General features: G+C 44.8%; 1 protein-coding gene across 3 annotated transcripts in view; it reads right to left on the bottom strand.

Moving 5' to 3' along the window:
• pps (protein partner of snf) overlaps positions 1-26706 on the bottom strand; it is a 145966-nt gene that overhangs the window by 21359 nt on the left and 97901 nt on the right. For all 3 annotated transcript variants that reach the window (XM_075690710.1, XM_075690709.1, XM_075690711.1), the window contains 7 exons: positions 25160-25247; positions 24319-24595; positions 18592-18714; positions 14685-14855; positions 9808-9863; positions 3617-3835; positions 2008-2146 (listed from right to left, as the gene is read on the bottom strand). In XM_075690710.1, the coding sequence (XP_075546825.1) occupies positions 2008-2146; positions 3617-3835; positions 9808-9863; positions 14685-14855; positions 18592-18714; positions 24319-24595; positions 25160-25247 (1073 nt within the window). The remainder of the gene's footprint in view (positions 1-2007; positions 2147-3616; positions 3836-9807; positions 9864-14684; positions 14856-18591; positions 18715-24318; positions 24596-25159; positions 25248-26706) is intronic.

The following is a 26706-nucleotide window of genomic DNA, read 5'->3' as shown; positions in this document are numbered from 1 at the left end:
CACTGAAAATTTCCAGGCACCACGCAACCAATTTTCGACATAATTTCCTGAAAAAACAAAAAAAAAAAAAAACAAAACAAACAAATGAAGAACAGGCGCACGTTAGAATTGGGTAAACTCTCCCCAGGGCAGGTCGAAAATGAGCATTTCTAATGAGATATAATGTGTGTTCAATGCATTTATTGTACCTATGCTCTGCTGGGACAGAGGCTACCACTAAAGGGGTCTCTATTGGGGCCACCATAACAGCCAGGCACGTGCATGCTGACTGGTCTAGTGTGAAATATCTGGTGAAGGCCATTTTTAGGATTGATATAATGAAAGTATGGATGCATAGAAATGCATGAGCACTGGCCAGGATCTATTGCCGGGATCGAAATTAAGCAATAAATCGAATTAATGAGGTTTTACTGTGGTAGGATGTTCTGTGACAGAGGCTCGTTTTCACTCTTGGTATGCTTCACCGCATAACACAGCTTTATTGCAGCAAAGCTGACTAAAGAGAACTGGCAATTGTATAGGACCTTTGCGGGCCCCAATATGCATGGTTCCCTGTATGTTTTAACCAAAGCATAATTCTCTGGGTGCTTCACCAACTGCTATGTGCACGTTTTCTACAGACATGATTGTGCAGCACCTGATTTGGGCAACTAACGTCACTTGTAGCAACGTGTTGATTGCTTGTTGTGACGTACTGGTTGTTTGTTTCAGCGTATTAACTGGCTGTTGCAACGCTCTGGTCAGTTGTCTCAACGTATACATATGTCGTCTTTGCAGCAACGTACAACAGCAAATTTCCCTCTGCACCACTAGATTTATGTGACAGGCATGTTCACACGCAAGGTAACATGCGGGATCATTACAGAATGGCGACGTATCAAGTGGGAACATAACGATTGTTGAATGAGCTGTTGTGTTCAAAAGCACTCTGTTTGTTCCTTGTACATATTGTAACACTTTATTACTGCATATTAGCACATTTCTTACTTTGTATTTTGTGTACATGTGTTGACACATGCATTCTAATTATTGTGTGTTATAATCTTTGATTGTACTCTCCACCATATACAATACCTATAGGGGCCTGTACGACTATGAGCAAAACGAGAACAAGGTGCTCCCCTCCGGCTTTCACCTTGTTCTCGTTTTGCTCATCATCTTGAATTTCCATCTCCCGCCTTCCCCACGCTTTCCCTAGGGGCCTGTAAGGTATGTATAAATAAATAAATAAATAAACAAACAAACAAATAAATAATACATGGAACGGGACTAAAAATGTGACTTCGCAGCCAGAAAAACGCAACAGTGAGAAACGTATCAGTGAGGTTCCACTGTACCACAAAATCTCAGCGCCGTCGCGAGTACTTCTTACTTAGGCACTGCATAACTACGCCTTCTGCAAGAGTGAATCAGCAGGCAGGGCTTCTGCACTCCTAAACACACTTCTGAGCTATAGGGAGAACAGGGAAAAACTGCAACCACCACCACTGCTACCAACCATACCACAGAAAATCTTGTTCTGGGCTAGTTTTGTTACACAATGCAGAACTTCCAACAGAAGTATTGCATGACGAATCCAACGTCAGATTTACGATTTATGTTTACAACGTTGTATAGATGGGTCACACCACTGTCCTCTCCTTTCTTCCTAGATTATAATATCGGTAATAAGAAACTCTGGACACATTTTAGCAAATTGCCGCTCTATAGCATATCTTTTATGATCGTAGCGCACGTCCCTTGCCATTGTTGTTATTATTTCGTTATGGACTTCCATGTTTTAAGAACTTTACTGTGACTGTTTTTAGACCTCTATACAGCCAAGTTACATTTACCTTTAGTCACCAACCGTGCCATCAAATACTTCGTACACCCTGCACATCCACATCATTATCATTTTGCTGCACATGGGTTTGACATACTAAAGCCTTCATCACTGGTGCACCAGAACACAGACAAACCAGAAATCTCACCCCCGTGCCCCTTGGAGACATTCAGGGTGCTCACCTGTGAGAGGAAATCGGTGGGACCGGAGACCTTGTAGGCAGCCGTGACAAATTTGGACACCTCCTGCATGCTGATGAAGCCCTTCCACACCGAGCTCGGCTGGGGCTGCTTGCTGCCACCCTTGCTGGAGTCGGGGGATCTGCAAGGACAACACGAGCGGCCCTCTCATAAGGCTCCTCTTGCACAATTGCAGTGCTGGCAAAATTTTTAAAATTAAATTATACGGATACTCCACTGCTGCCACTGTGAAGTTCTACACAAAGACCCAGTGCAATGAGACCGCAACTGCACGGTGTGCACTGAAGGTGCGAGGGAAAGCATGTGAGCCCGGAAGGATGATGGCTCGATTGCGGGTGCGAGGGAAAAAAGCAAGGGGGGCCGTTTTACACCAGCCGTGCAGGCTACATCTTGAAAGTAATCCGCGGTGGATACAAAGCCTAGATGCGCAGAGGGCTTTGCGAGTGCTGCGTTCTCACTGCTAATTCGCTTGCTGCTGCACTGCTCTTCCTCTCACCAGTGTTCTGGCAGTGTCTGTCTGCACCTGACGCTATGGCTTTTAATTTAGTTAGTAAGCGAATGTTTACAAGTTTATATGGTCAATAAAACCGCTATCCTTACTTTGTATAGCTGTCTAATAATTTGCTATTGCGATTGATCTTTTGCCTTTTGGGCAAACCGGTAACATTTCTTTTTGGACAAATTAGCCAAATTGTTGCCCACTAAACTCCACTTTGTGTGAAAAGTCACCAAGTGATGATGGTGATAACTTCCTCGGAATCTTATTTTTTAATGTTTTAATTGTTCTCGGGCTTCTTATAAAACTACAGCTACCTCCTGCACCCCTGCACTATGTGAAGTAGCCACAGTGCCAGCTTTCACTTGTACAGAAACAGCCTGGCAGGACCTGTACGAGCCCTGTGCCACATCTTTGACAAGTGCCAGGAATGCCGTGATCTCGTCCTGCACTGTGCAAAATGAAGAGCGAAATGCAGAACCTCGTGAACTTACGTTCCGGAAGTGCAGGTGACTGAACAGACCCAATAAGTGTTGGCAGATATACGTGCCGGAGTTGTCCACCCACTAACGTACTGCAACCAGTTTAAACCAGAAGTCAGCTCTCAATCCAGGCATGACTGAGCATGTCAAACAGCACAGTGCGAGCTGCCTGCCTTTGCCGGAATAAGGCAATCACACACCCAGAAAAATATAGTGGCTGTACTGACTAAGTGGTGGTCGACAAACCAGTAGGGTGCTAGTACAAACACCATAGCTCGCTGTTCACCCACAATCTTGCTCTTTCCCAATAATTAAATTACTCTGTTCTCCCAACCGTGTGGCCTCAGTTGTCAAGACACAACCATTGTGTTGCAAGCTTCTCTCACCATGGCATCTCACGGCAGACGCCATGGCCAGACGAACACACCACACCGAGGCTCCTTTAAAGCTCCATTAAAGGCATAATTAGAAGATAAGGTTACATAGACGCATGCAGCTATGCATCATGCAAGAGCTGCCAGCCACGTCTCTGAAAACTGTGTCCGACACCCAACGGTTGCGTGGATGCACCATCTGCCCCAGTGGTAAAAGGCACCCTCCTGGGGCCACATACCCGAGCGAAACAGTGGAACTTGGCTCGAGGTCAGAAGAATCCTCGCGTGGCCTCCGTAGCCCTTTGCTGTGCTCTGCAGAAGGTGGGGGCGTGCCACCCCTGCCGCGTGTGGGCGGCGGAGGAGGAGGGGACGTCGATGATGCAGATGATGACGACAGCTCATCTGCCAGCGTTGGAAGGCTACCGCTGGGTTGTGCAGGCGCACTCGCTGTCGATGAACTGCATTTCAAAGCAAGGGAGTCAACAAGTGGCCGGCAAGTGATACTGAACTTTGATTTAAAGAAACTTTCTCGGGAAAGAAAAAGAAAGTGAAAACTCGGGAGTACCGAGCTTTTCAAACACATAAGCACTAGTTTTGGGCGCTCATTCATGCCATCGTGGTCCAAATTCAACACACTCCTTAACGTTCAGCCAATGGAAATAAAGGTCTCAAATGGCACCGCACATACAGTAAAACCTTGCTAATTCGACCCTCGTTAATTCAGAAAACTGAATAATCCATATTTGGTTCTGGCAAGCATATGCATTATCTAACAGCATCAAATTTATTCATTTGGACGTATTTATCTACGCACTGGTTAATTCAGATAACTCTCGAAGCGCGGCAAGCCTGGAGCATCGCAAATCTATGAAGCAAATGTCCGACCGAAATGGACCAGCTGGAGTTCGTATCTCCATAGTCATCAGCGAAAACCGTACGGTTAAAGACAGGAATGCGTTGTGCCAACTTGTGCCTTATAGCCTTTATATCTCTTTTTGTGTATACTGCAGCGCATGACACCGCATTTGCCACACGCCTTCAGAACTGAGTGGTTACCATCCATGATCATGTCAATAGTGACCACGGATCTGTCTGCAGTGGGTGTGGCGAAATGTAGTTCCGTTTTGATTCAGTGCACGTTGGCACTGAATTGGCACTGAGTTGGTGCTTGGTGGTTCCCATCCATGATCGTGCTGATAGCAATCACAATTTTCTCTGCAGCGGCTGCAGCAATCTGTAGTTTCGTTTTGACTCAGTGCAATGCATGAGCAGTGTTACAAATGCAGCGGAAGCCGTTGAGGATGAAAAGCGATTATACTGCGACCCACATGCTGGCGTTACACCCGCCGGCGAGTGCTAATCCGTCACGAGACGATGAGAATTTCAGCCTCTACATTGGTTTTGTGCAAAACAGAAACAAAATTTGCCAATTTATTCAGTAAGTAAAAGCTTGTTGATGTAGCAAGCATTTGTTTATTTTTCCGTTGATACCCTTGATAATTCGACATCCAGTTCATTCAGCCACTTCTTTCGGTGCTGTGAAGTCCAATTAATTAGGTTTTACTGTAGTTTGTGAAATGAAGGCTACTATGATGCCATGAACAGAGATGGCTAAGGTTTATACAGTGGAACTCCATCGACATGCTCTTCACTGTTGCATTTTCCTGGCTGCTAAGTCGCGTTTTCATGGTCCTGGTCTAATGCCCATTATTCCTACATATTACACTCCTTATTGATATGTCGCGATTCCGAGTGTTATCGTATTTCACATTCCATTTAAATGCGGCAGTCACTTAAATTTAGCAGTGCAGAGTCAATTGCAGAGTATGAAATGCTGCAAGTATGCAATCATCAGGCCCGATAAGCATGTCACGGCACGATTATAGTTTTTGCTGGCTTTCTAATGTAAGCTTTGCTGCAATATAGCTGTGTTATGCGGTGAAGCATATTAAGAGTGGAAAGCAGACATGGTCAGCAGGGGCGTAGCCGGGGGGGGGGGGGAGGCTTACGGGGCTTTAGCCCCCCCCCCCCCGAAATTTTTTCGTGCTGTCATGCGCCGCTGACCAAAACAACTCCTGGCGCCGGAAATCACGCTTGATTTTGTCTAGAATATCCTTTTCATGCTTGAAAAGACATTTTAGTGCGGACATTGCGAAATCGGGCTGGATTTCGCGGCAACGCGAATGCAGCGGGAGTCACATATTGTAACGCAAGGAACCCCACCGAGCACAAAATTTCAAGCGCGTTTTGATGGCGAGCGGGCTCGTCGTCTCCGTATCTCGCGGAGGCCGCGGAATCTACGGAGAGCTTGGATTTCAATTCTGAAACTTTATGGGTATAAAGTTCTCATAACCTTTTGATGAGAAAGGTGCGTTGACATTTCCAAAGTCGTGCTTTAGATTTTCAATTCCGGAAATTTGTGGGTTTAATGCTGTTCGAAGCGTTATGGTGGTTCATTTGTGCTGTCATGTCACAGAAAAGAATATCAACATTTTCTTTTCACCTGCGCCAAAGCATCCATGTCAAGACACTAAAGCCAGCAAAGGTAACTAAGTTCTTATTTATTTTTCTACTTGGAATTTTATTCGTGAGGACGGATTGAGCCCCTTTTTCGTTTCTTCTTTTTTTTTTTTGTTCTGGCTACCCGCGGGCTGACAATCCAGCCAGAGCGCATGCATTTTTCTTGTGCTGCATCGACCACCACGCGGCGCACTTCTATGCGCGTTCGTTTTTCTCTGGCCGACTGGATTTTCACCTGGCAGAGTTTTGGACGCCTTCTGGATAGCAGCTGAGAAGAAAAAACAAAGCATGGTCGCTCGCTGTCATCACTGTGGGGACTCGACGGATTGCAACGCGTTCGCTTGAGCGCAACCTCTGTGGAAAATTTGGTCTCGCCGGTGTAGAATAGCGAGCAGTATGTGTATGGTTCTCTGTGGACCAAGCGTCTCACATTTTCTTCGATATCCCTTCGGTAGCCACACAGGTGCTCAAAGTAGGCATTCCATTGTAGCCAACATGCTTTCCTTTGCATTATTTCATTTCGGCACCCCCGCCCCGCAAAAGAAGAAGACATTGTTGCAGCGCAGAGAATTGTCGCATGGTGAAAGTTCGGTTTTGTTACTTCTTTTGCGGAAAGTAATTGGCCACGGGACGCTTCAGTTGCGGGATACTCTTATTATATTATTGCAATAGCATTTATATAGATACTCCAGGCGCATTCCTGCCGTTGCCGACACACTCTATGTTCCGTATAAAGTCCAGGGGCGGTAACATCGTGACCGCGCGCCGCATACCGAACAGACACCCCCAAAGGCCGGGAGCTCGAGCGAGCGGCCAAATCATATGATCTCCGACTCATCGGTCTTCCTCAAAACCTGACGAGATTAGGTAACAGCGGCAGTGCAGACACCTTTCCAGATCTCACATTCACAAACCATGTCGACGAGGTATTCTGGACCAATCTAGCAGAGAATCTAGGCAGTGACCATTTCATCACCAGCGTGTCGGTAGGCTCCCCGAAAACTCGGCGACCCTGCGGCCAGGTGGTAATCACAAACTGCTGTATGTACGAGTGAAAGCGTAAGGTGAGGGGGGCATGGGTTAGCTGACGATAGTGCCTCAGTCTTGTGTGTGCAAGGGAGAAAAGCAAGGAGGAAGCGCGCCACCTTCCTTCGTGTACCATACATCGGGGGGATGGAGGGAAGGGGTGGGGGGGCTGTGATGTGTGAATCTGTGGTTGCGCAACATGTTTATTTGCCTTCTTTGGTGCATAATATATAGTGACTTTTTCTTAGATACGTAAATTTATTGCTTATACGTATATTTAGATATCTTGTTGCAAAGTTTTGTGTATATGTGCAGTGAACTTTGTTTCCAGTGACTTTTTTGCTTTTATCAAGCTGTATCTTCGCATTTGTACATTACATTGTATCTTCACATTTCTAATGTACGAAGGCGAGTCAAATGAAAATGAGCCAACCCGCCCTGCACAATAATAGTTCGGTTCATTATTTGCGAGGCATGCGCATAGCACATAGGCATCTCATTTACAAAAGTTACATGCAGGAGTCCGGATAAATGTTCTTTAATGCTCTCATGTACTGGGTTCAACATGGTTGCCTGATATAATGGACACTACAAAAGTTGAACAGCTTGGTGTGGTGAGGTTTTTGACAGATGGAGATGTCTCCCAAAAAAGAAATTAGTCGCCGTATGGTTGCCGTGTGCGTTGAACATTGCATTTCATTGGCCACTGTGAAGTGTTGGAACAAATGGTTCAAAGAAGGACGTGAAAGTTGCAAAGACGATCCATAGCTGGGCCAAAGCCACCGTGCAACAACTCCCAACACAATTGCAAAGGCTGATTAGACAAGAACGGAGGATAAGAATCGATGAATTGGCAGGGCGTGTGAACATCATTCATGATTCGGGTCACACCATAATTCATGAACATCTCGGTTATCGACTCTTGTATGCACAATGGATGCCCAAGATTTTGAACCATCGCCAGAAGACGGAGAAGTTCGGCACTGCCTTGACTCATCTAATCCGATATCACGATAAGAGTGACAACTTTTTGTCTCCACTTGTGACCGAGGACGAATCATGGTGTCGCTATTAGCCTGAAAGACTACGGCAAATTTTACAGTGGAAACATTTGAATACACCATCCCCAAGGAAACCAAAGGCCGTCATTTCGGCCGGAAAGTTGCTGACTTTTTTTTCGATCGCCAGGAGCCATTATTGATCAAATTTGCGAAACATGGAGAGACTATCAATTGTTTCCGATATTGTGAAACGTCGGATTGGGTGCATGTTGCAATGAAGGAGCAACGACGTGGAAAATTGAGCAATGGGATCATCTTGCTCCACGACATTGCCTGGCCACACGTCGCTGATGTGGCTAATACAAAACTGGCAAAGCTCAAGTGGGAAACGCCGCAGCATCCGCCATAGAGCCCACACCTGTCGTCTTGCGACTTCCACATTTGGGAGCATTTGAAAAAACTGCTCAGGAGAACCAAAGTCATGTCGGACGATGACGTAGAGTCAGTTACAGTTTTTTGAAGCAGCAACCCAAGGAATTTTATGAGACGGGAATTACACGACTCGTTAGTGGGACAAATGTCTAAATGCTCATGGAAACTACTCTTAAATAAAGTACCCCGTTTTTCATATATTTGCATTGGCTCACTTTCATTTGACTCACCCTCGTATATTTTGCAGAATTCCTGCTTTTTATGTGCTCTCTGTTGCGACTATAATTTCGGAGCAATTACTCGCAATACACGACTGGTGACAGCTGCTCTTGCGCAATGCATTCTAACAAAGGACAGCGTCACTGAGATATTTTTCATGGTCGTTGCATATGTACAAAAATGTAAACAAAGTTCTTGAATGACAGAAAGAGAGAGAGAGATGCAAATGAGAGAAAGGCCAGGAGGCTAACAAATTTTCATTAAAAAATGTGTCCTCAACTTGCACATTTCATGGCCTTTACATTTTTCATATCAGCAGCATGCTCTGCTTTACTGGTTTCAAACTGATATAGTTCTAAACTTCGTGTGACATTTGCTTCAGTTATTAAATATAAAGAAATCATAGAAGCATTGATATCAGCTATTTCGGGCACAATTTTGAGACATACGAGTATATTCTTCTACGAAAAAATACATACTTGTCTTGAATTCGTTTGCAGCATCTTTGGCAATGGCAACGCCGTTATTATTATTGTTTAATGTATTTGATTCCTCGACTATTTCTATAAGGAGGTGGCCGAGCTGCAAAGTGAGCCCCCCCCGAACGAAATTTCTGGCTAAGCCACTGATGGTCAGGGAACATTTTCCTTGATCATACTGCGTGCAGAGCTGTTTATGATGTTTTTGTTGCGATTTGGGGCCTTCTTCACTGTTACGCTTCTTTTTTCCACAGTTCCTTGAAAAATGCAACAACAGGGTTCCGCTGTATTCAGAAAACTATAGTAAACAATTGCTAAACGATGGTTTAATTAATCTGTGAAAGTGCATCCACAGAGACACTTAAATTATTTGCCAAATAATTTGTCCCAGGCCTGATCTTGGACAATGCATTGCATTTCGTTTATGTAAATAACTGACGTGGTGTTGAATCCCAAAGCTGCACTTTGTTTATACTGGCCCTGTAATGCGGGTTTTATAGTCATCATTACCACACAGAGGCTATTATGGCGCTTAGCTGTTTTCGTAAGCTGCTCCTATCGAAAGTGTAGCCACAGTAAATGAGCAGCAAGGCCATAAACTTGCACTCAGCAGAAAAAGGTGGAATGCTGACCCACTACAGTGTCTCGGTTTGAAAAAAATTAATACTTAATTAATAATTAAAGAGTAAAGAAAGAGGTGATTCTCAAAAACAGGGGCACCAAAGTAAACTCTGCACGGTGCGCTGCCCTTACCGTCGTGACGGTGGTGGTGGTGAAGGAGTCTGCCTATCATCAGGGGGTGGGGCAACCTGTGACAAGAAGACAAAACAAACAGCGGCCTCAAAAAACAAGCACAGAATAAAGCACAATTTTACGCAGATGCGCAGTTCATTCAAGTACTTGGAATTGTGGTTTATTACTGGAGGAGGGCAAATAAATTTTCAAACACAAATCGAATGTGAATAGTGAGTATTGAATATCAAATAGTGAAACGCATATGCATATAGTACTAACAGGAGGAATACTAAGCCTGCACTGATTAGTGCAAGAAGAACAGCCATCAGGTGGAAGGGATACATAATAGATACAAGATCACAAATTGCCATTAAATAACTGCATGAATAGCCTCTGAACATTTTTGGAGGCTGGTTTCAAACAAATTTTTTAAGAATGGATGGCTGCTGTACCGAGTAGCTTTCCAAAACTTAAAGAAGAAGAAAGAAAAAAAAGAAATGGTTGGATAAAAAAAAAAATGAGATCAGAAATTGTGGGGGACAAAAGGCTGCTGGTGCTGTAGACACGTGTAAAAGGGCCATGGAAAAGAAGTATCCAGTTGTAGCACAAAAGATAAAACTGGGCTTTTACAGGTTTACAAGAGAAAAATTCGACAACTTTTCAGGGACTTTGAAAGAAACTTTAGGAATACCACAGCAGTGCGCACATGCAAAATCTCCACTGCAGCACTGCTACTTCCTCCCAGGCATGCCACCCAAACGCACAGAGGAAATGGCCGTGCAGATCCCCCACTAACCAATGCGCACTGCAACACCATAGCCAATACGCGAGGGTGGGGGGAACACCTACGGCACCCAGATCGGATGTGCACAATGCAGCCAGGAGCTGATGCTCATGCTGTTGAGGCTGTACCTTCTTCAATTGGCCACTAGGGGATATAAACCAAGGCAGAGTTGGCACATCTTATATATATATAAAAAGAAAGAAGCTGCTGGCCCCATTGTGGCCGGCAAGTTTTTTGGGCCAGCCAGAAGTGAAAGCCAGCCAGAAGTCAAGGTGGTCAAGGGGCACGAATCAGATCGCACTGTGGACGAGCGACACTAGGAGAAGTGGAACGAATGATGGGACAAGACGGCAAAGAATGCAGCATCAAAATGGGAAGGGAACTGTTTTGTTTGCTGTGCACTAGTCCCGTCAAGCTAAACGTGTGTACCACGATCCGATAGTTGCCCATCGACAATGCGGGCATGATTTTGACAGCTACGCAGCACCGCCACTGATCCCATAGACTTAATGTACAAGGAAGACCGTAATGTAAAATGCCAGTGTGTCGTGCGATAATTCAGCCTAACTGTATGAGCATTTCTAATACGACCACCAAGTCAAGCGGAAATAGAAATATTTTCCTTTTGGTACGTTGCTGGCATCGTCATCGAACCTTCGAAATCCAAACTAGCAAACCATAGCCAATCTACTAATGACCTATTGTGGCGAAACCACAGCACAAGCCAAGCCACTTAAGTCGTAAAGGTTGCATTTGAGATTTGCCCGATTTGTCGGCTACTTCCGTTCTGCTCTTATCAACCACCGTTCCAGGCCAGTGTGATCCCATTAATAACGTGGTGGGTGTAGCACCACTCTGACCACAGACGAAGCACAAAAAGCGTTCAAAGGAATGGCATAAAAAAAGGCACCGCTAGAAAATCGCGGCCACGGACTGTCTAGGCCAAAGGCAAGCCTACGTGCACATAGAAAGTGTTGACAAACTTGGGTCGTATTCCCGGACGACCGCTTTCGAAGATACTTTCACTTTCCGCGTGACTAGCATCGGACGCATCGACGGGCGGCAGCATTTTGGCACTGTGATAAGATAGCGTGCTTGGCACTGTGTCAAGAATGCTGTCACTGGTAAACGCAGGTGCACTAGTCACACAAAATTGAAGGTATCTCCAAATGTGACGATCAGAGAATACGGCATGCCCTTTTTTTTTTTTTGGCCACTTGTCAAATAATGTCCCTTATTTTTTGGTGAATACGGTGTTTTGGGCTCCCGATTACTTGGACGTTTTGGTAGTGGTCCCCATGGAGTTCAAATTATTGGTCGGCGACTGTTCCATGAAGTTGAACTGTGCCTGCGCGTTTTAGATGGAGGGCGCGGCAGCAGGTAGCACTTTTACCAGTGCCCTTTGTTAAGCACAGGAGAAAGAAAATCTTGCACATGCCCCCTCCTTGTGCAGGCGCAGTTTGAGATTGTAGCCCGAACTGTGGTGCTGGTCACGGAACACGGTAAGCTACAGCACTCTTGTAGTGCAGTCTGCTGGGACCACATTGAGTCGCCACGAAAAGTGGGCCACATAATCGGACCCCTTGAAGCACATAAGAATTCAAGGCTTTTCAAGAGCGGAAAAGAAATTTCAGAGCTTTCAAGGCCTTCAAACTCAATTTTCAATTTCAAGGGTGTTCAAAGATTTTGAGGACCTGTGTGTACCCTGTACATGACTACAGCGTCAAAAACACTAAATGACAAAACTACAAGGAAAAATCATAAGCTGTGTGGGGATGCGCGACTCTCACGTGTCCCCTGATACGTTGTTTTCCCGCATAGCTCCCGTCTTCTGTAATCCGGCTTTGTCGCGTGGTATGGGGCCCGCGGTGGTCGGTGTGAAGCACAGTACGAGAGATGGCGCGAGTGTTGCGCTGCTAATGCCGCCTCACAGCGGGGTTACTTGGGCGCGTAAAGGAGACGATACTTCCTCTTTGGCTGCGGGTTCAGCAAGGTGCTTCTGCGATCCATGCTTCTGCGAGACCGTCTCGCGAGGGCTCCTTCGAACGTGCCACCGTTCGTGTGACCGTACGCGCGAACGACCAGGTGTTGGTGTCCAGCATGGGGAAAACGTATTCGCTCGCTATCCGGTCGTCGTGAGTCGGACTTCCGTGATTTGTAGCGTGCCCATCGGCATGTTTTGGGGATAGCAACTTGGCTAGCAGGCATTAGTCTATGAGAGGTGCAATAAATGCCCTTGCGATTGTTTGCACTACTGTGTTGTCGTTCCTTTGTCCCAAGAGCGCGGGTGAGAACTCCACAGCTGTCATGTAGGCTTCTGGTGCAAAAGCGAAAGCAAAGAATGAATTAGCCATTTTGTTTCTGCATTGCTTCAAACAGCTTTGTTGCTGTCTTACTTCCGATAATTTGCGATGCTTTGTTAAGCAGATGGAGAACAGTGACCTGACTTTATCAGTCAGTTACTGCGAAATATTTGGTTAGTTCCGATGATTCGAAAATACCAAATAGTTTACCTTCAAAGATGAATATGAATAATTAGTGCGCAATATTAGATTCGCCTACCCCTAGTTATCACTGAAAATGCTTGGAGAGAAGGTGATGTGCTCACAGGCGGGAACAGGCAATCGGAGCAGCACTGTCAAGGTCGGAAAGAAGGATTGGAGGACGCAAGCATAGGAGATTATCGTATTTACCCAAATCTAATGTGCACTGTTTTTCCAAGAAAATGGGTCCGAAAACTGCCTGCGCGCTACAATTGGATACGAAACCAAAACAGTGTTCGCAGTGTTGGCAATAGCCTACCGTCGGAGCCGTCAGACACGTCACCGTTACAAGATGGCAACAGAGGACGTTTTTGAGATGTTTCTGTGGGCCACGCTGTGGGTTCATTTTATTCTTGTCTATGATCTGGAGTGGTTCGCTCTGTCGATCACTTTTGCGAGATTTTGCATGACTTGGCACTGGATGTGCTGGTGTATATGGCCATCCAATGTTTCTGGTTGCGTTACACAAGCTCGCTATCTGCACACACTGCCAGGAACGCTGTTGGCCGCCCATACTTTGACCAGTTCAATGCAGAGTCACGTAAAAACTCGTGAGAGTGACAGCAGTGTATCTCTGAAAATGATCGCTCGAGGATACCACCCGTGTACTTGGCATCTGTGGCCAATTAAACACAAATTGCAACAAGAATGCGCGGCTCTCATTATGAAAGCGCATTGAAAAAATATCTCTGCTGCGAATGAAATTCTACACATCCTAGTTTTTTTTTCTGATGACAAATGTTGGGTGCATGCTACATTTTATTTTATCAATCGGAAGTGTGTTGCATTCAGGTTGCTCTTACTACTTAAAACCAGCGAAAGTTGGGTGCACATTAGATTCAGGGTTAACTACGGTATACGTCATTGTGGCACGATTCTTCGATGTGCCGACTGTGTCATCCATGTGCTTTGTTAGAGTGCATCAGTAACTGCGCTTTACACTGTGGTCATCATTAACCTACACTTGGCAGGTTTCTTTCTGTAACTAAATTCTTCACCTTTCGCTTGTCTTGGCTATTTTGAGCCTTTTCAAGCCTGGAAATGTGACTCACTCACCGAAACGAAAATTGTTCGTTGTAGGTGCTTTCAAATTTGTATTGGTTCGTTCCAAATAGTTCAGAAATCGCAGATACTGAAATTCGATCTGAAGAAAACATTCAGTCAAATATTAAAAAATACTTAATATTTACCAAGCCTAGAAGATTGTGTGTCACCTGAGAGTAGCACAAAGCTACAAAGTAAACCAATACAGGTTTTCCCTTACCTTTCACAAAACAATTTTCCTTTAATAGTTTTCTGTTTCATGTAACTTTATGCACATAGCAGATTTCAGCAAATCTGATTTGTCAAGGCTCATCAATGCGCTCCCAAAGAGCGGCATGGAGGTGTTACTGCACCACCTCCTTTCGAATGCAGCCAAGCCACAGATACCAAACCTGCGGCCTTGTGCTTGGCTGAAGAACTTTACAGCCACGGATCCGTGTTCAGTGCTTCCCAATCTGGTTCAGGAAGTGCCCATGGCACGAAGAGCGCGAGAACGCAAAATTAAACCAAAGGCAGCATCTTGCCTTCCCCGTGCAGATCTTGCAGTTGAGATCAAAGAGGTGTGACCGGTGCGCATCCGTCGTGTCCCTGCCCGACTTCTCGGCTGTCTCGACGGTTGCCGTTGTGCTGCCGACACTGGGCACCCGTGCAGCTGGCGGCTCGGGGTGCTCGGCCGCTGCTTTCTCGTCGGCTTTCTGAAACGTAAGCACGAACTTTGTCAACGAACCCAGCAGAACACGTAATGACTCGTACCACTGCTGTTCCCACACATGACAAGAATCATGCAATCGTTCTGAGCCTTCAATGATAATATGGCATGGGTGTGATATAAAGGTGTGCAAACAGCAAGTTTTGAGATCCAATGAAATACAAATCAAGTAATGTCAGAAACGAATCAAATTGAATGTAGAGCACATTTAGAATAAAAAACAGCCATTTTACCCAATGTTATTTACAATTTTTGTGCATATTATATCACTGGAAGTTATGAAGCATTGTTTATTAGGCATTCTATCCTAATGGAGCACGCAGAAATATTGAGCAGTTCACATAGGCACACCCAGGACTATTCAGAGATTGCAAGCACTGCATTTCGGGAGGAAGCGTCTAGCTCCCTGAGCAATGTACTCTACTGCATAACTTCTTGCTCTCTATGTCTGCTCTGGCTGCTGGAATGAAATATATTGCACATTTGCTCCAATTTTATTTCTGGTAGTGTGCTCTTTAGGATTTACCCTTGACAAAAACTATTAAAAAATATTTATCAATGCTGACTATTCAATTCAAAGAACAAACTGAATAGGTAACTGTAGATTTGTTATTCAAAATTCTGGATATTCAACACTCCCTTGTGTGATATATCTAGACTATAAACCTACATTAACGACCTTCCAGATCAGAACGCACGGTGCAAGCACAATGTTAGGTGGAGCATGGTGAGCACCACTGCACAGTTGACCGACAATTCGGACTCGACCGCCAAAATGTCCGAATTATTGAGAGTCCAAAATGACGGATATGCCCAAAAATGAGTTCCTTTATCATAATTTATAAATGGCTAAAAAAAAAAAAGTGCCATATTCTTGGTATTCTCGAATTGTCACTTTTCGAGATACCTTCCATTTCATGCGACCATAGCGCAAGACACTTCGGCGTATAGGAGCGACGGCATCCTTGGCCCAGTGCCTAGCATGCTATCTCACCAGTGTGCAAACACTGCCGCCTGTCAACGTGTTCCCGGTGCTAGTCACACGAAAATTAAAGGTCTACCTTTCAACACTGATCACCCAAAGTGTACAGCTCAAGTTTGTCAACGCGTGTTGCTGCACACAAATACACTCCCCCTTGGCAGGGACACTTTGCAGCTGCAATTTTCTGGCAATGCCTTTTTGTGCTTCATCAGTGATCAGAGAGACCCTCCGCATGCGTTAACGGCGAGATCAGCCTCCAATGAACAGTAGATGATGGCACAGAATTGAGCAGAAAGCATCACTACAAAATCGCGGCTTGTATCTCAACTACTGTCGTGTTGTCGCTACAGATGGACGAAAGTATGCTCAACGCATGCACCGAATTCTCATATACTAAATTGACTAGGATTCCACACTTTCGATTTTATGAAGCAACAGCAGTATGGCCGACAATCGTGCCGGCGGCGTCTCAAAAGGAAAATATTGCCATTTTGCTTGACTTGGTGGCCATATTAGAACACACTTGTGTAGTCAGAGTCTGAATTATCTCAGGGCACGCTTTACGGTGTCCAAAATTTCAGTAGACGTTAAACGTTAGATATATGGGGCTAGTGGTCGTGCTGCGGGTCTTTCTGAATAATCAAGCATGTCCAAATTATCGGTTGTTGACTGTAATTGCAAGATGAGAAGAAGGAAGAGGCAATGACGGTGTGGCACCCAAAAGCGCTAAACTGGAGACAACTCTCTTCATACGAGGCACATTCGAGAACTTTTTGTTAGTAAAGATTCCCGATGATGATGATGATGATGATGATTAAAGTTTATTGGCGCAAGGGCATCTAAGGTCAAAGAGCGCTAGGTAAAGATTCCCAAGGAGATGCCTTTAACATATGACATATTCCCTGCCTTTCATCAAGTGCACAGCAAGGAGGGCCCTTTTTAAAAATGAAAATTCTGTAAGAACAAACTCTTACAGTCGACTCCCGTTAATTCAGCCTTGGTTAATTCGACTTTTCACCTAATTCAAGTGCACTGAAAAATCTCGACGAGAAACCGTACACTGCTATGAAAGGAAAACTCGTTTAGTTCGAACTCGAAAGCATGCCACTTCCGTTGATTCAATTCCCACCCAACCGCGCCTGTGCCCCTTTAAGTGCACGGGCAAAAATAATCTCGAAAACACTAAATGCAGCAGACGACGCTTCTGTTCCCCTAGATGTGAAGCTCTTCCATACAAATATATTTTTCAGTTTTATGAGGCCGAAGCTCTGCCTGCCCACGAAGCAATCTGCTGTGGTTTGTTTTGTGTCGTGTTACGTTGGGTAAGTGCTAAAACATGTCGGTGCTTTTTGTCTCATGATGATTGATTGAGTTATGCTTCAGAGAAAGAAACAAGAGGATATCACAGATTAGTTCAAGCAATAAAAAAGATTTGAGTTTGTTTGTTTTGCTGCGGTTTGTTTATGTGACCTTTCAGATAATTCAACGAAATTTTGCAGTCCCGCAAGGTTCGAACTGCTGGGAAGGTGACTGCGTTAAAGATCCTGACTCGAAATGGTTAGGTGTACCAGAATAGGCATTGTAGGACGTCACGACTACGGCCGTCAAGCAGAGCGGCAGCTCGGCCAAGAACAGAAGAGTTGTCTTTGCTAGAGGCTCGCGAGCCCCGCTACCAAGATACTAAAGGGCAGCAAGAAGGATGTCCCCCGTCCGCCCGCTGTGGCTCTAAGACTCCTGGGGCTAGATCTACTAAACATAAATACTGTACTCAAGCTGGTGGACAAATTGGTAGCCATCGCCATAGCACAATTGGTGGTGCCACACATGCGTAATGCGGAGTTTGTCTCCCACCGACGACAAGTTACCTTTTCATCCACTTTCATTTTCCCATTTCTTTATTATTTTCTACCTTCCAATTTCAACTACAGCTAAGTTACTCAATGCGTTCCTTGGTTTCATTGTCTGTTGGCTGTATATGGGGTGGTATTGAGACGCATGGTGATGATTGACGACCACAAAGCTACAAATGGCTCCCCCCTGCAGAGGCAAGCTCCAAATTAAGGTAATGGAGCATATATATATATATATACACACACAGGGGTGCAGCCATGGGGCAAATGGGCTCACGGGCAGTCTCGAATGTAAGGGACGCCAGATGAGGCGACAGGCACAATCTGTGCACGATGCGACCGCTGACTGATCATACTCGGCTGCACCCAATGCTGCCATCCAGCCTAAAATAAGGCACTGTGCTGCTTACTTGAACCGACAGAAAAAGATTACCGTATGACAATCACAGCTTTCGTTTAAACAATGCCTCAACATGCCGGAACTGCACAATGGGTTACGAAGGACGCCGCAGTGGTAGACTCCAGGTTAATTTCGACCGCCTGCGGTTGATTGACAAGCACCCAAGCCTAAGTGCACAGCCATTTTTTGCATCTGGCCCCACGATCAAAATGCGGCCACCTTGTCGGGGAATCAAACCGTGCTCAGCAGCAGGTACGAGACGGAGTTGAAAAACTTATTAACACAGTGTACATTTCCAGGTTCGACAATGAGATTCAGTGCAGGCAGTACGTAAAAAGCCGCAAAGGACGACAGGGGGGACCTGCAGCACTTGAGGCCAAGAACCGTTCTTGTACACCAGATTATGCATTGCCAACTCGCCCACAGTCCTACACTTGTAGAACGTGAGATGGCAGATGGCCACGATGCCATTGGTGGTGACACGACTCACCTCCAGCAGTCGGAGGTTGTCGTCGTCAATCTCCACTTCCCCCTTGTGCGTCTTCTTGAGAAGCGCGTGCGACGACACGTTCTGTGCTGCCTCCATCTGCTCCTTCTTGATCATCTCGATGGTCTGCAGAGCAAAACAACAGATCACTCTCAGAGAAGGTAACTGAAGTTGGATCACAGTCATGCACTTTAGGACAGCTGGTAATGGAGCCACTACCCTGAAAGAAAATACGGTGAAATCTGCTTCTTAAAAAACTTTGCATCATAAAATGTCTCGGATTAGTGCAGATTAAAAAAAGACTTCCTAGACAGAAGCAGATTATTTCAATGTAAAAGTGCTTCAGTAGTAAGAACTTTAAACACCAAAATTACTTCAAAATAGCAAGCATATGTTTAATTTTATTCCGTGTTAGGGGAAAAGTGAATACAAGAAATTTGTAGGTGAGAATATTGGGCACATCTAAGTTTTGTGAAACCATGAGATATGAATGTACCACCAGTATGATGATCATCTTACAAACTTACAAGATTGGACAGTAATATGCCTACTTCAACACATCTTAATTTAAATGCATTGATCTCACACCTGCTTTTCATGTTCACACTCTACCAGTGACTTATTTCGGCATTTAATCCATGTACTGTCATTTAATAAAGACGGGTAGTCTGTAAAGGCAATGTCAATGTCTTGGCTAGCCTATACAACCGACTGCCTTTAATTTGACCCGGACAGGAACAAAATTAGTTTAATTAACCAACGGGTTAAATTAAACAGAGGCACAAGAATATGCAGAAACACACTGCCGATTCATTCGGCAGTATAGTAGGCTTTCGTTAATTCGACCTCAACCAAAGGTCCCGGCCGGTGCCCATTCGTATATACGAGCCCAACCTCCATTATTTTGATCTAAAAATTGGCCTTCGCCAGATAATTCAAACTTGACTGGTCAGATGCGCCGCCATACAGCTTTATTATGTGGAGAAGCACACGCAATCTACAGGGATGGAAGCGGCCAAGGGAATTTTGGAGGAGCAGCAAATTTGGCACATTGGAGCAGTTTTGGAGCAGGAATCGTTCGTTTGCGTGCAGAGGATACGCATCTGGGAGAACGTTGGATAAGGCTCAACATGAGTGAAATATAGACAATTCAATAAAAGATGTTCTCTATTTGACTTTGCAGAACACTATCAGGTTATGGGGAATCAGTTTTGCGGAAGCTCGAAACATGGAGGAAAGTTCACTAAAGGAAAAAAAAATGTCATACATTTGACAAAGGAAACCCATGTGCGTCCTCGGAAGCCTGTATTAAGTTACATACTGGACGTGCTAACTAAATGTGGCCAAGGAAAAAAAGAAAAAAACAATAACCAAAGGATTCACACAAACAGCAGTAATTGTATATTGATAGGCTTTTGTTAATGCTAGTCAACAAGCACTCTTTTTTCATTGTGCACTAGCAACTAATATTTAATTATCAAACAATAAGCAATTAGCAAACCTCACTTATTGGATAAGTGTATTGGATAATGCAAAATCTAAGTTGTTTTAAATCCAGTTATCACTCATGTTTCAATATCCTTACAGCTTTTTCATTGATGTTTCGTCGTTTAGGTAAGTTTATAAAGTTAGCTAATTAGACATATTTGTGCACAGTGTCCAAGAAATACTGACTGACAACCATGAACAACACCCACCAACAAGTGAACACCGTTTGTACAATGCCCTCAGTTATTTATTATTTCTTCATGAGATTCAGTTGGAATAGCAGAGCACCATAGAATAAATGCAAAGTTACTTTGTTGGCAAGCGGGAAGAAAAAAAAAAAAACAGCTAACATTTATGAAGAGAAAAGTAAAAGAAGGGTTTAGTGGCTTTCTGATCAGCGTCGCTGACCAATATTTTGTACAAGCTCAATTATAAGGGCTGTCCCATAAAGTCCATAACAACTGCCTCCAATATTTTGAATGCTAAACAATGGTTTCTTAAAACTTTTTGGACTGATCAAGTTGTGCTGTGAATATGATTGCTGCTAACACAATTTCTGCCGTTCGCATAGTCTCCGAATCACTGCTCGGGCAGTGATTCGACGCAGGGAGGGAGAAGCACTGTTTGCGCTGGAAATTAGCTTCGGCGCGGTAGCCGTGTCCGCCATGTTGCCGTTACAGTGGCAATTCCTTGAGATCCAGCTAAGCACAACGTGTGAGCTGGGGGACAAAATGCGAGAAGGCACCTTGATCCCCGCAATGTGCGAAATATATTTTAAGGAGAGACACGGGCCTTAGAGAGGGAGAAAAAAAAATAGGAAGAAAATCACTTTTGTGATGACATTTTTGGATTCTACAGTGCCCGATGCATTATCTGAGAAATTTTCACACATCTTGCACTACTATTTTGGTTGTAACAGTGTTTTATATCACAATGGTGAGCTGTATTTTTACTGATGAACATGCAAAAAAGGGCCTCTTGCCGTGACACGCAGCTCCTGTTCTAAGTTTGCGATTGCAGCCATCTTGGTCTTGTTTGAAAGAACCACCCTTGTTCAGTTTTTGCATCACTGCTACTCTATGTGCTGAATGGCTATGAAGAAAAAACCCGTGAGTGAGTAAAAACTTACGTAAGACATTCGTAATGCATTGTACAGCACAAAGGATTTTCCATTACGTGCAGTCAAGTTTCAATGCGCTGCCAAACACATCCACACTCCAAGGAGGGTGACGCTCAAATGGATTGCTTTAGCTTGGCTTCTAGGGCTACACCCTAGCCAACACATGGCTGTGTGATTGTCAGTGAACATGAACATCCCGCAAAATTTACTGACTTCATTCAAAGTTAGCCATATGGCGCAGGATGGCACAATTGGCACGAGCTTCCACCCCTGAATTTATTGTAATGAATTGTGCCAAGAATGAAAAGAGGCCATGTACTGTGCTGTGTCCACAATTGTGGCACCTTTCCCCTGCTTGGTATGCTTCACCGCACAATATAGTTTTATTGCGGGGAAGCTAACATTAAAGGCAAACACTGTCAATTAACAGCGTGTTCCGGCTTTTTTTTTTCTTTTTAATACCACTTGTTTAACTCAACCAACCGGATAATTCAACCAGTTTCGTCGGTCCCGTCAGGATCAAATTAACGGAACTTGACTGTATTTGCGCTGATTTTTTACAATTCAGAATCGAAGCGCACCCATATTTTATAGATTCAAAGTAGAAAACTTTGTAGAACCTTCCCTCAAAGAAGAAAAGAAAGGAGAAAAGGAAAAAAAACTTTCTGCAGTATCATGCAACTTGTGGGCCATTTTCAAACACCTCATAACTTTATCAGGAGCCAGCAATCACACGCAACCCAGTCTTGTTTGGTCAGCAAGTTTGGAGGTACTATTGGCTTCCATGGGTAGCCTTGTTACTATATTCCAAGCCCTCTGCTCTGCTGCCGCAAAGAAAACCTTCCCTCATCTTGCACAAATCATCTCATTATCACCATCAGGCAGCAGCTAGGGTACAGTAACAAAAGAAACTTGAGATAACCAGGCGGATATTGAAATGTCCTTCTCTTAACATGCAAAGTGGGCAGCACACTGTTGCCAAAATGTGAGCAAAACAAGCTTTTTTATTCAAGTTTTCTAGTTTTCCCTTTTTGCGTTCACTTTTGCTAAATTTTTTCTGCATGGAAAATAACAGCGCTGCAGTTATCTGAATCTCCGATTTCTCTTGTTTAGAGCAATACCAAGATGGTGACACTGCGTCAATGGAAAAGTGCGTTCATGCTATTAGCCGTGCGACAGCACCTCCCGAATCCTGATTTCCTTCGCGATTTTGAAGACAACACAGTTAAAAAAGTGCCATTTTCTCAAATTCTGCATCGCATGTCTTCCCAGTATTTTGCCATGAAATAAAAGAAGGTCTTAGATTGTGGGGGGGAGGAATGAGAAAGCTAATTTTTATAAGGTCGTCTATTTTGTAAGTGTACTTATGTTCCCGTGTTCCCAACATTTTTGGTGTTTCCAGACACCATCAAAAAACACGAACATTCTTCATGCACCAAATTTTTTTTTCATACACAAGAATAGACCGTACATGCCACGTTGCACAAATTTATTCAGTCCTACCATGCCACAATGTAAAACAAGAATGGTGCAATAGTTGCCCAGCTAATGTGGCTACCAATATAGATAAAGGCATTGTGAACAGTAAGGGCCTAGAACAGAAATAAAACCACGATAAAAACGAAACCGTCTTTATGCGTGCGACAATCAGTGTATCAATGCAAAAAGAGAAGTAAGTATATGCAAATGAGCTGTCAGGCATTATAAGAAGAAGGTCTGGTTTATAATATTGACTATTAATCAGTAGAAAAAAAAGCAAAAACTGGGACATTTGGCTATCCCGTTTGGGTCAAGTCGGAACTCGGGACATTTGCTCAAAAGTCGGGACTGTCTCGCTAAATTTGGGATGGTTGGCAACACTAGCTACATGTTGTGGTCCACAGACTGCGATACAGATCTATCCGAGATCAACAGCGATAGACATTAAAGCGTCCATTAATTTCCATTTTGTGCAGGTAACCTCTGTGGGCTTCGCCTTATTTCTGATTTCCATAATCAGAGTCATGCAATTTTTTTTTATTTATAAAATTGGGCGTGCAATGGGTCCAGTCACTTGGTATTTTGGAGCACCTTTCAAACCAGGAAATATTGCAGTTCAGAGCAGAAATATATGCTTTTGGGGCAGAAAAATTTGCTGTTTGGAGGAAGGAAATGGTGATTTGGAGAAGTAACTCATTGCTCTGATGCAAAGAAGAAAGTATGTACTTTGTGGAACGTTGCATTCAATATGTATTACACTAAGATGAAAGCACTCTTCTTCAACTTGCTGTCACATCTTATTATTATATTATTATTAGTATATAAGAAGACAAAGAAAGATGCAGATTTCGCTCTAATTCACGGTTAGTTCTGCATTTCTATAAAGAGTCCATTCCCTCAAGCTGTCCTTGGCTTCGTTGTACATCTTATCTGTTAAAGCTTTTCATCCGGTAAACAAGTTAAATACGCATAGCCGCCCAATCCTTTCATAATATGACGTGAGCACTGCGTCGTCATGTATTTATAATAATGCACAAAGATAGGCTCATAAGCTTAAAGCTCATGCGAGTCGCAGCATATGGTCTTCTAGGCTGTTCTATGCAAGGCCCTGATTTGCTATTTTGTTCATGCCATATACTTAAAGAATTGGTGGCTGCTTTATTTTGCCATCAATTTCAAGAAAAAACAAAAACAAAAACAAAAAAAGCTTTGGAATTTTCGCATCACACAACAAATAGCGCTGCCAACTTTCACAAAAATCAAGGGTGCAGCTTATAGACGGATAATTTTTAAATATTTTTTTGGGTTTTTCTTTTTTCTTCCAAAATTCTGGATGTGGCTTTTACGTGGGTGCGGCCATTACATGAGTATATACGGTACATAAATTTTCCTAGTCCCTAATGGGTCTGATCAAAAAAGGCAACTGTATTATCTAGCAACTAATCAGGTTTACTTGTCGTGCTCAGAGGGTGCGCTGCAGGGTCTATTTAAACTCTTGCACTCGGGCCCCGTCAACGGTACGCAGCAATGAAAGAGAATGCCCCAACGAACAACCAGCTACTGTTGGGGTGGGGGGGGAGGAAAGAAGAGAAGCTGATGCGAAGCAGACACGGAGGAGGAGGAGGAGGAGGAGGCACACGCACGTGCTTGTTCTCCTGTTCCCGCCAGCGGGCCAACTCCTTGGAGGCGAGCTCCTCGGGAGTCATGCGCACCAGTCGGTCGGGCGCAATCTTGCCCCGGAGGATCTTGCGGAAGAGGCCCTGATTGCGGCTGTCCTTGATGTTGAACACCAGGCTGCGGTACTTGGACTTGTAGCGCGTGCCTGTGTCCCGGAACACCTTGAACAGCTCCTCCTCAATGCGCAGCGCCATGCGACGCACCTCGTCCACCGACAACGACAGGTCCGAGGCCTCCTTGCACCTGAATGAGGCACAGAAATCTATGACGGCCAAGCTGCAAAATGGCCCCAGTACTATAAAGAAGGTTTACCCTTCCGCGTCTGAGGTTTTGAATGCAATTTGTATATGAAAATGACCCCCATCCCCCCCCACCCCATCTGCACAGCGTTGCACAAATCCGCAAGGTGGAGAAAGTTTTGTTGAGAAAAGTGTGTGCAGCATCAAAGGAAACCCAAACCGATTCTTCGAAAAGGAAGCTCTACAGTTGAAGCACGTTCTTTTTGGTACGGGCGCCAAACATTGTGTGGCTGCCTCTCTGGAGCAGTTGCTCTATCAAACTGCCTAAACCCATGTCCGGCAAGAATGAATTCATTGACAACTCAAGAGTTTCTTCATACCCCACCTGGGCCTTCTGTGTGCTACTTTCAGGCGCCTGCCAGAAAAAGTTGAGCATTCCGGCGACATGGGAAGCTATGAACACAAGCACGAGCAGTCGGTTGGGTGTTAGAAAGTTGCTACCGTTTCGATTCAGGGGACAGGGAGAAAGAAATGGTTGCTTCGCGCAATGAGAATGCCCAGTACTTGCCTGTTGAGCAGTGCGTCTCTTAGCACCTTGCGAACATTCAGGCGGACTGGTTCGGGGGACGGCTGGGCTGCCTCCGGTTTCTTCACCTCTGCATACATGTAGCAGCGCACAAAAGCAATGCCAAGGTTAATAAGGAATCAGGTAAAAAGGATGTACAGTAGAGCCCATATATAATAATATCGGTTTAAGCATTATACCAAATATAACAATGTGCACTCAGTGCACCGCTTACTACAATGCTTCCACGCTGTGTTATCAGTTATAACAATTGGGTGTGTGCGCCGAAAGAAAAAAATAATACAAAATCTTTGAAACGCAAGCCGCCTCACCCGAGACTGTGTGCCACACACCATCGCCACACTCGCATTTGTGCTGCACACCTTGCACGGGCCCGGATCGGCTTTGTCGCAACGCCTTATGCATAAACAGCATCGAGCATGCCTCTTGGTTTTACTTCCACCCCTCCGGCGTTGGCGCAGTAGACTCGTGTATCAGTATTAGTTCACTGTGTGTGCCCTGGTGAAAGGCTGCAGGCGTACCCGCAACGACCTTTGAAAATGGCAGTGCCACGGTAAGTGTTTCCGACAGCTACACTAGGCTACACTCTCCCATCTATCACGCCAGAAGCGCTATTTGAATGTAGCGGTGCTCAAGGGCGCAGCTTGGCTCGTTTGACAGTGCAGCGCATTTGATTCACTGACTGCTCCTCAGGGGTGCTGCTAGGCAGGCCAGTCGTGGTTATCGTGGTGTGTTCCGTGTAATCCATGGTGTGTGCGGTGTTGCGGTGGCCAAAGGCGTGAAGAAGTAAATATCACTGACATCTGCCACGAAACTGGACGTTATTCAGCGCAGCGAGAATGGAGAGAAGCCGATCATTGCCGATGCTTTTGGCATGCTGCGGGACTTTGGCAGTCATGGCGACACCACTGGAACCGCAGCCAAGTTGACGGACGCAGAGATCGTCGCCGAGCTTACTAGGGAAGCGGCGTGACAAAGTGGCTGCCAAACACGATCCTGCAAGAACTGACGTTGCCTTGCTCTTGATTTGAGTGAGGCTGTGGCCGCCTTGGCCGCTGTATGCTGCTACTGTGGTGCTATAGAAGGCACTGGTCTGGCGCTCGTGGACCATTTGGATAATGTAGAGGAGGCCGCGGTTAGGCAGGCAGTAAGGAGCAATAAGGAGCAAGCTATGCTGCTGCAGTTCTTTAACTCAAAGCAATAAATTGTTTGTGTCATGCTTCAAGTGAGTATTCACAGTGCAGCGAGTTATTTATTCATTAACTTGCACGGGGCCTTGAAGCATTTTGTACATCTCTGCAGAAAAATGCTGCTCCGATGAGTTAAGAGAGAGGGGAAAGTGTGGCCCGCACAGCAACACAAACCGATACACTGCCATGCAGCTGCAGCATATTCCACTGAAGAACTTATCGTGTCAGTAAAGTACCTTCTGCTAACATTGTTTGCAACCTGGGAGACAATGTACAGTAGAATCTCGTTGGTGCGATTCTGCATGATACATTTTTCGGGTTAACATATTTTTTTTTTCT

Source organism: Dermacentor variabilis, chromosome 4, assembly GCF_050947875.1.
Source record: "Dermacentor variabilis isolate Ectoservices chromosome 4, ASM5094787v1, whole genome shotgun sequence".
Taxonomy (NCBI): Eukaryota; Metazoa; Arthropoda; class Arachnida; order Ixodida; family Ixodidae; genus Dermacentor; species Dermacentor variabilis.
This window is presented reverse-complemented; position numbering and strand designations above follow the sequence as displayed.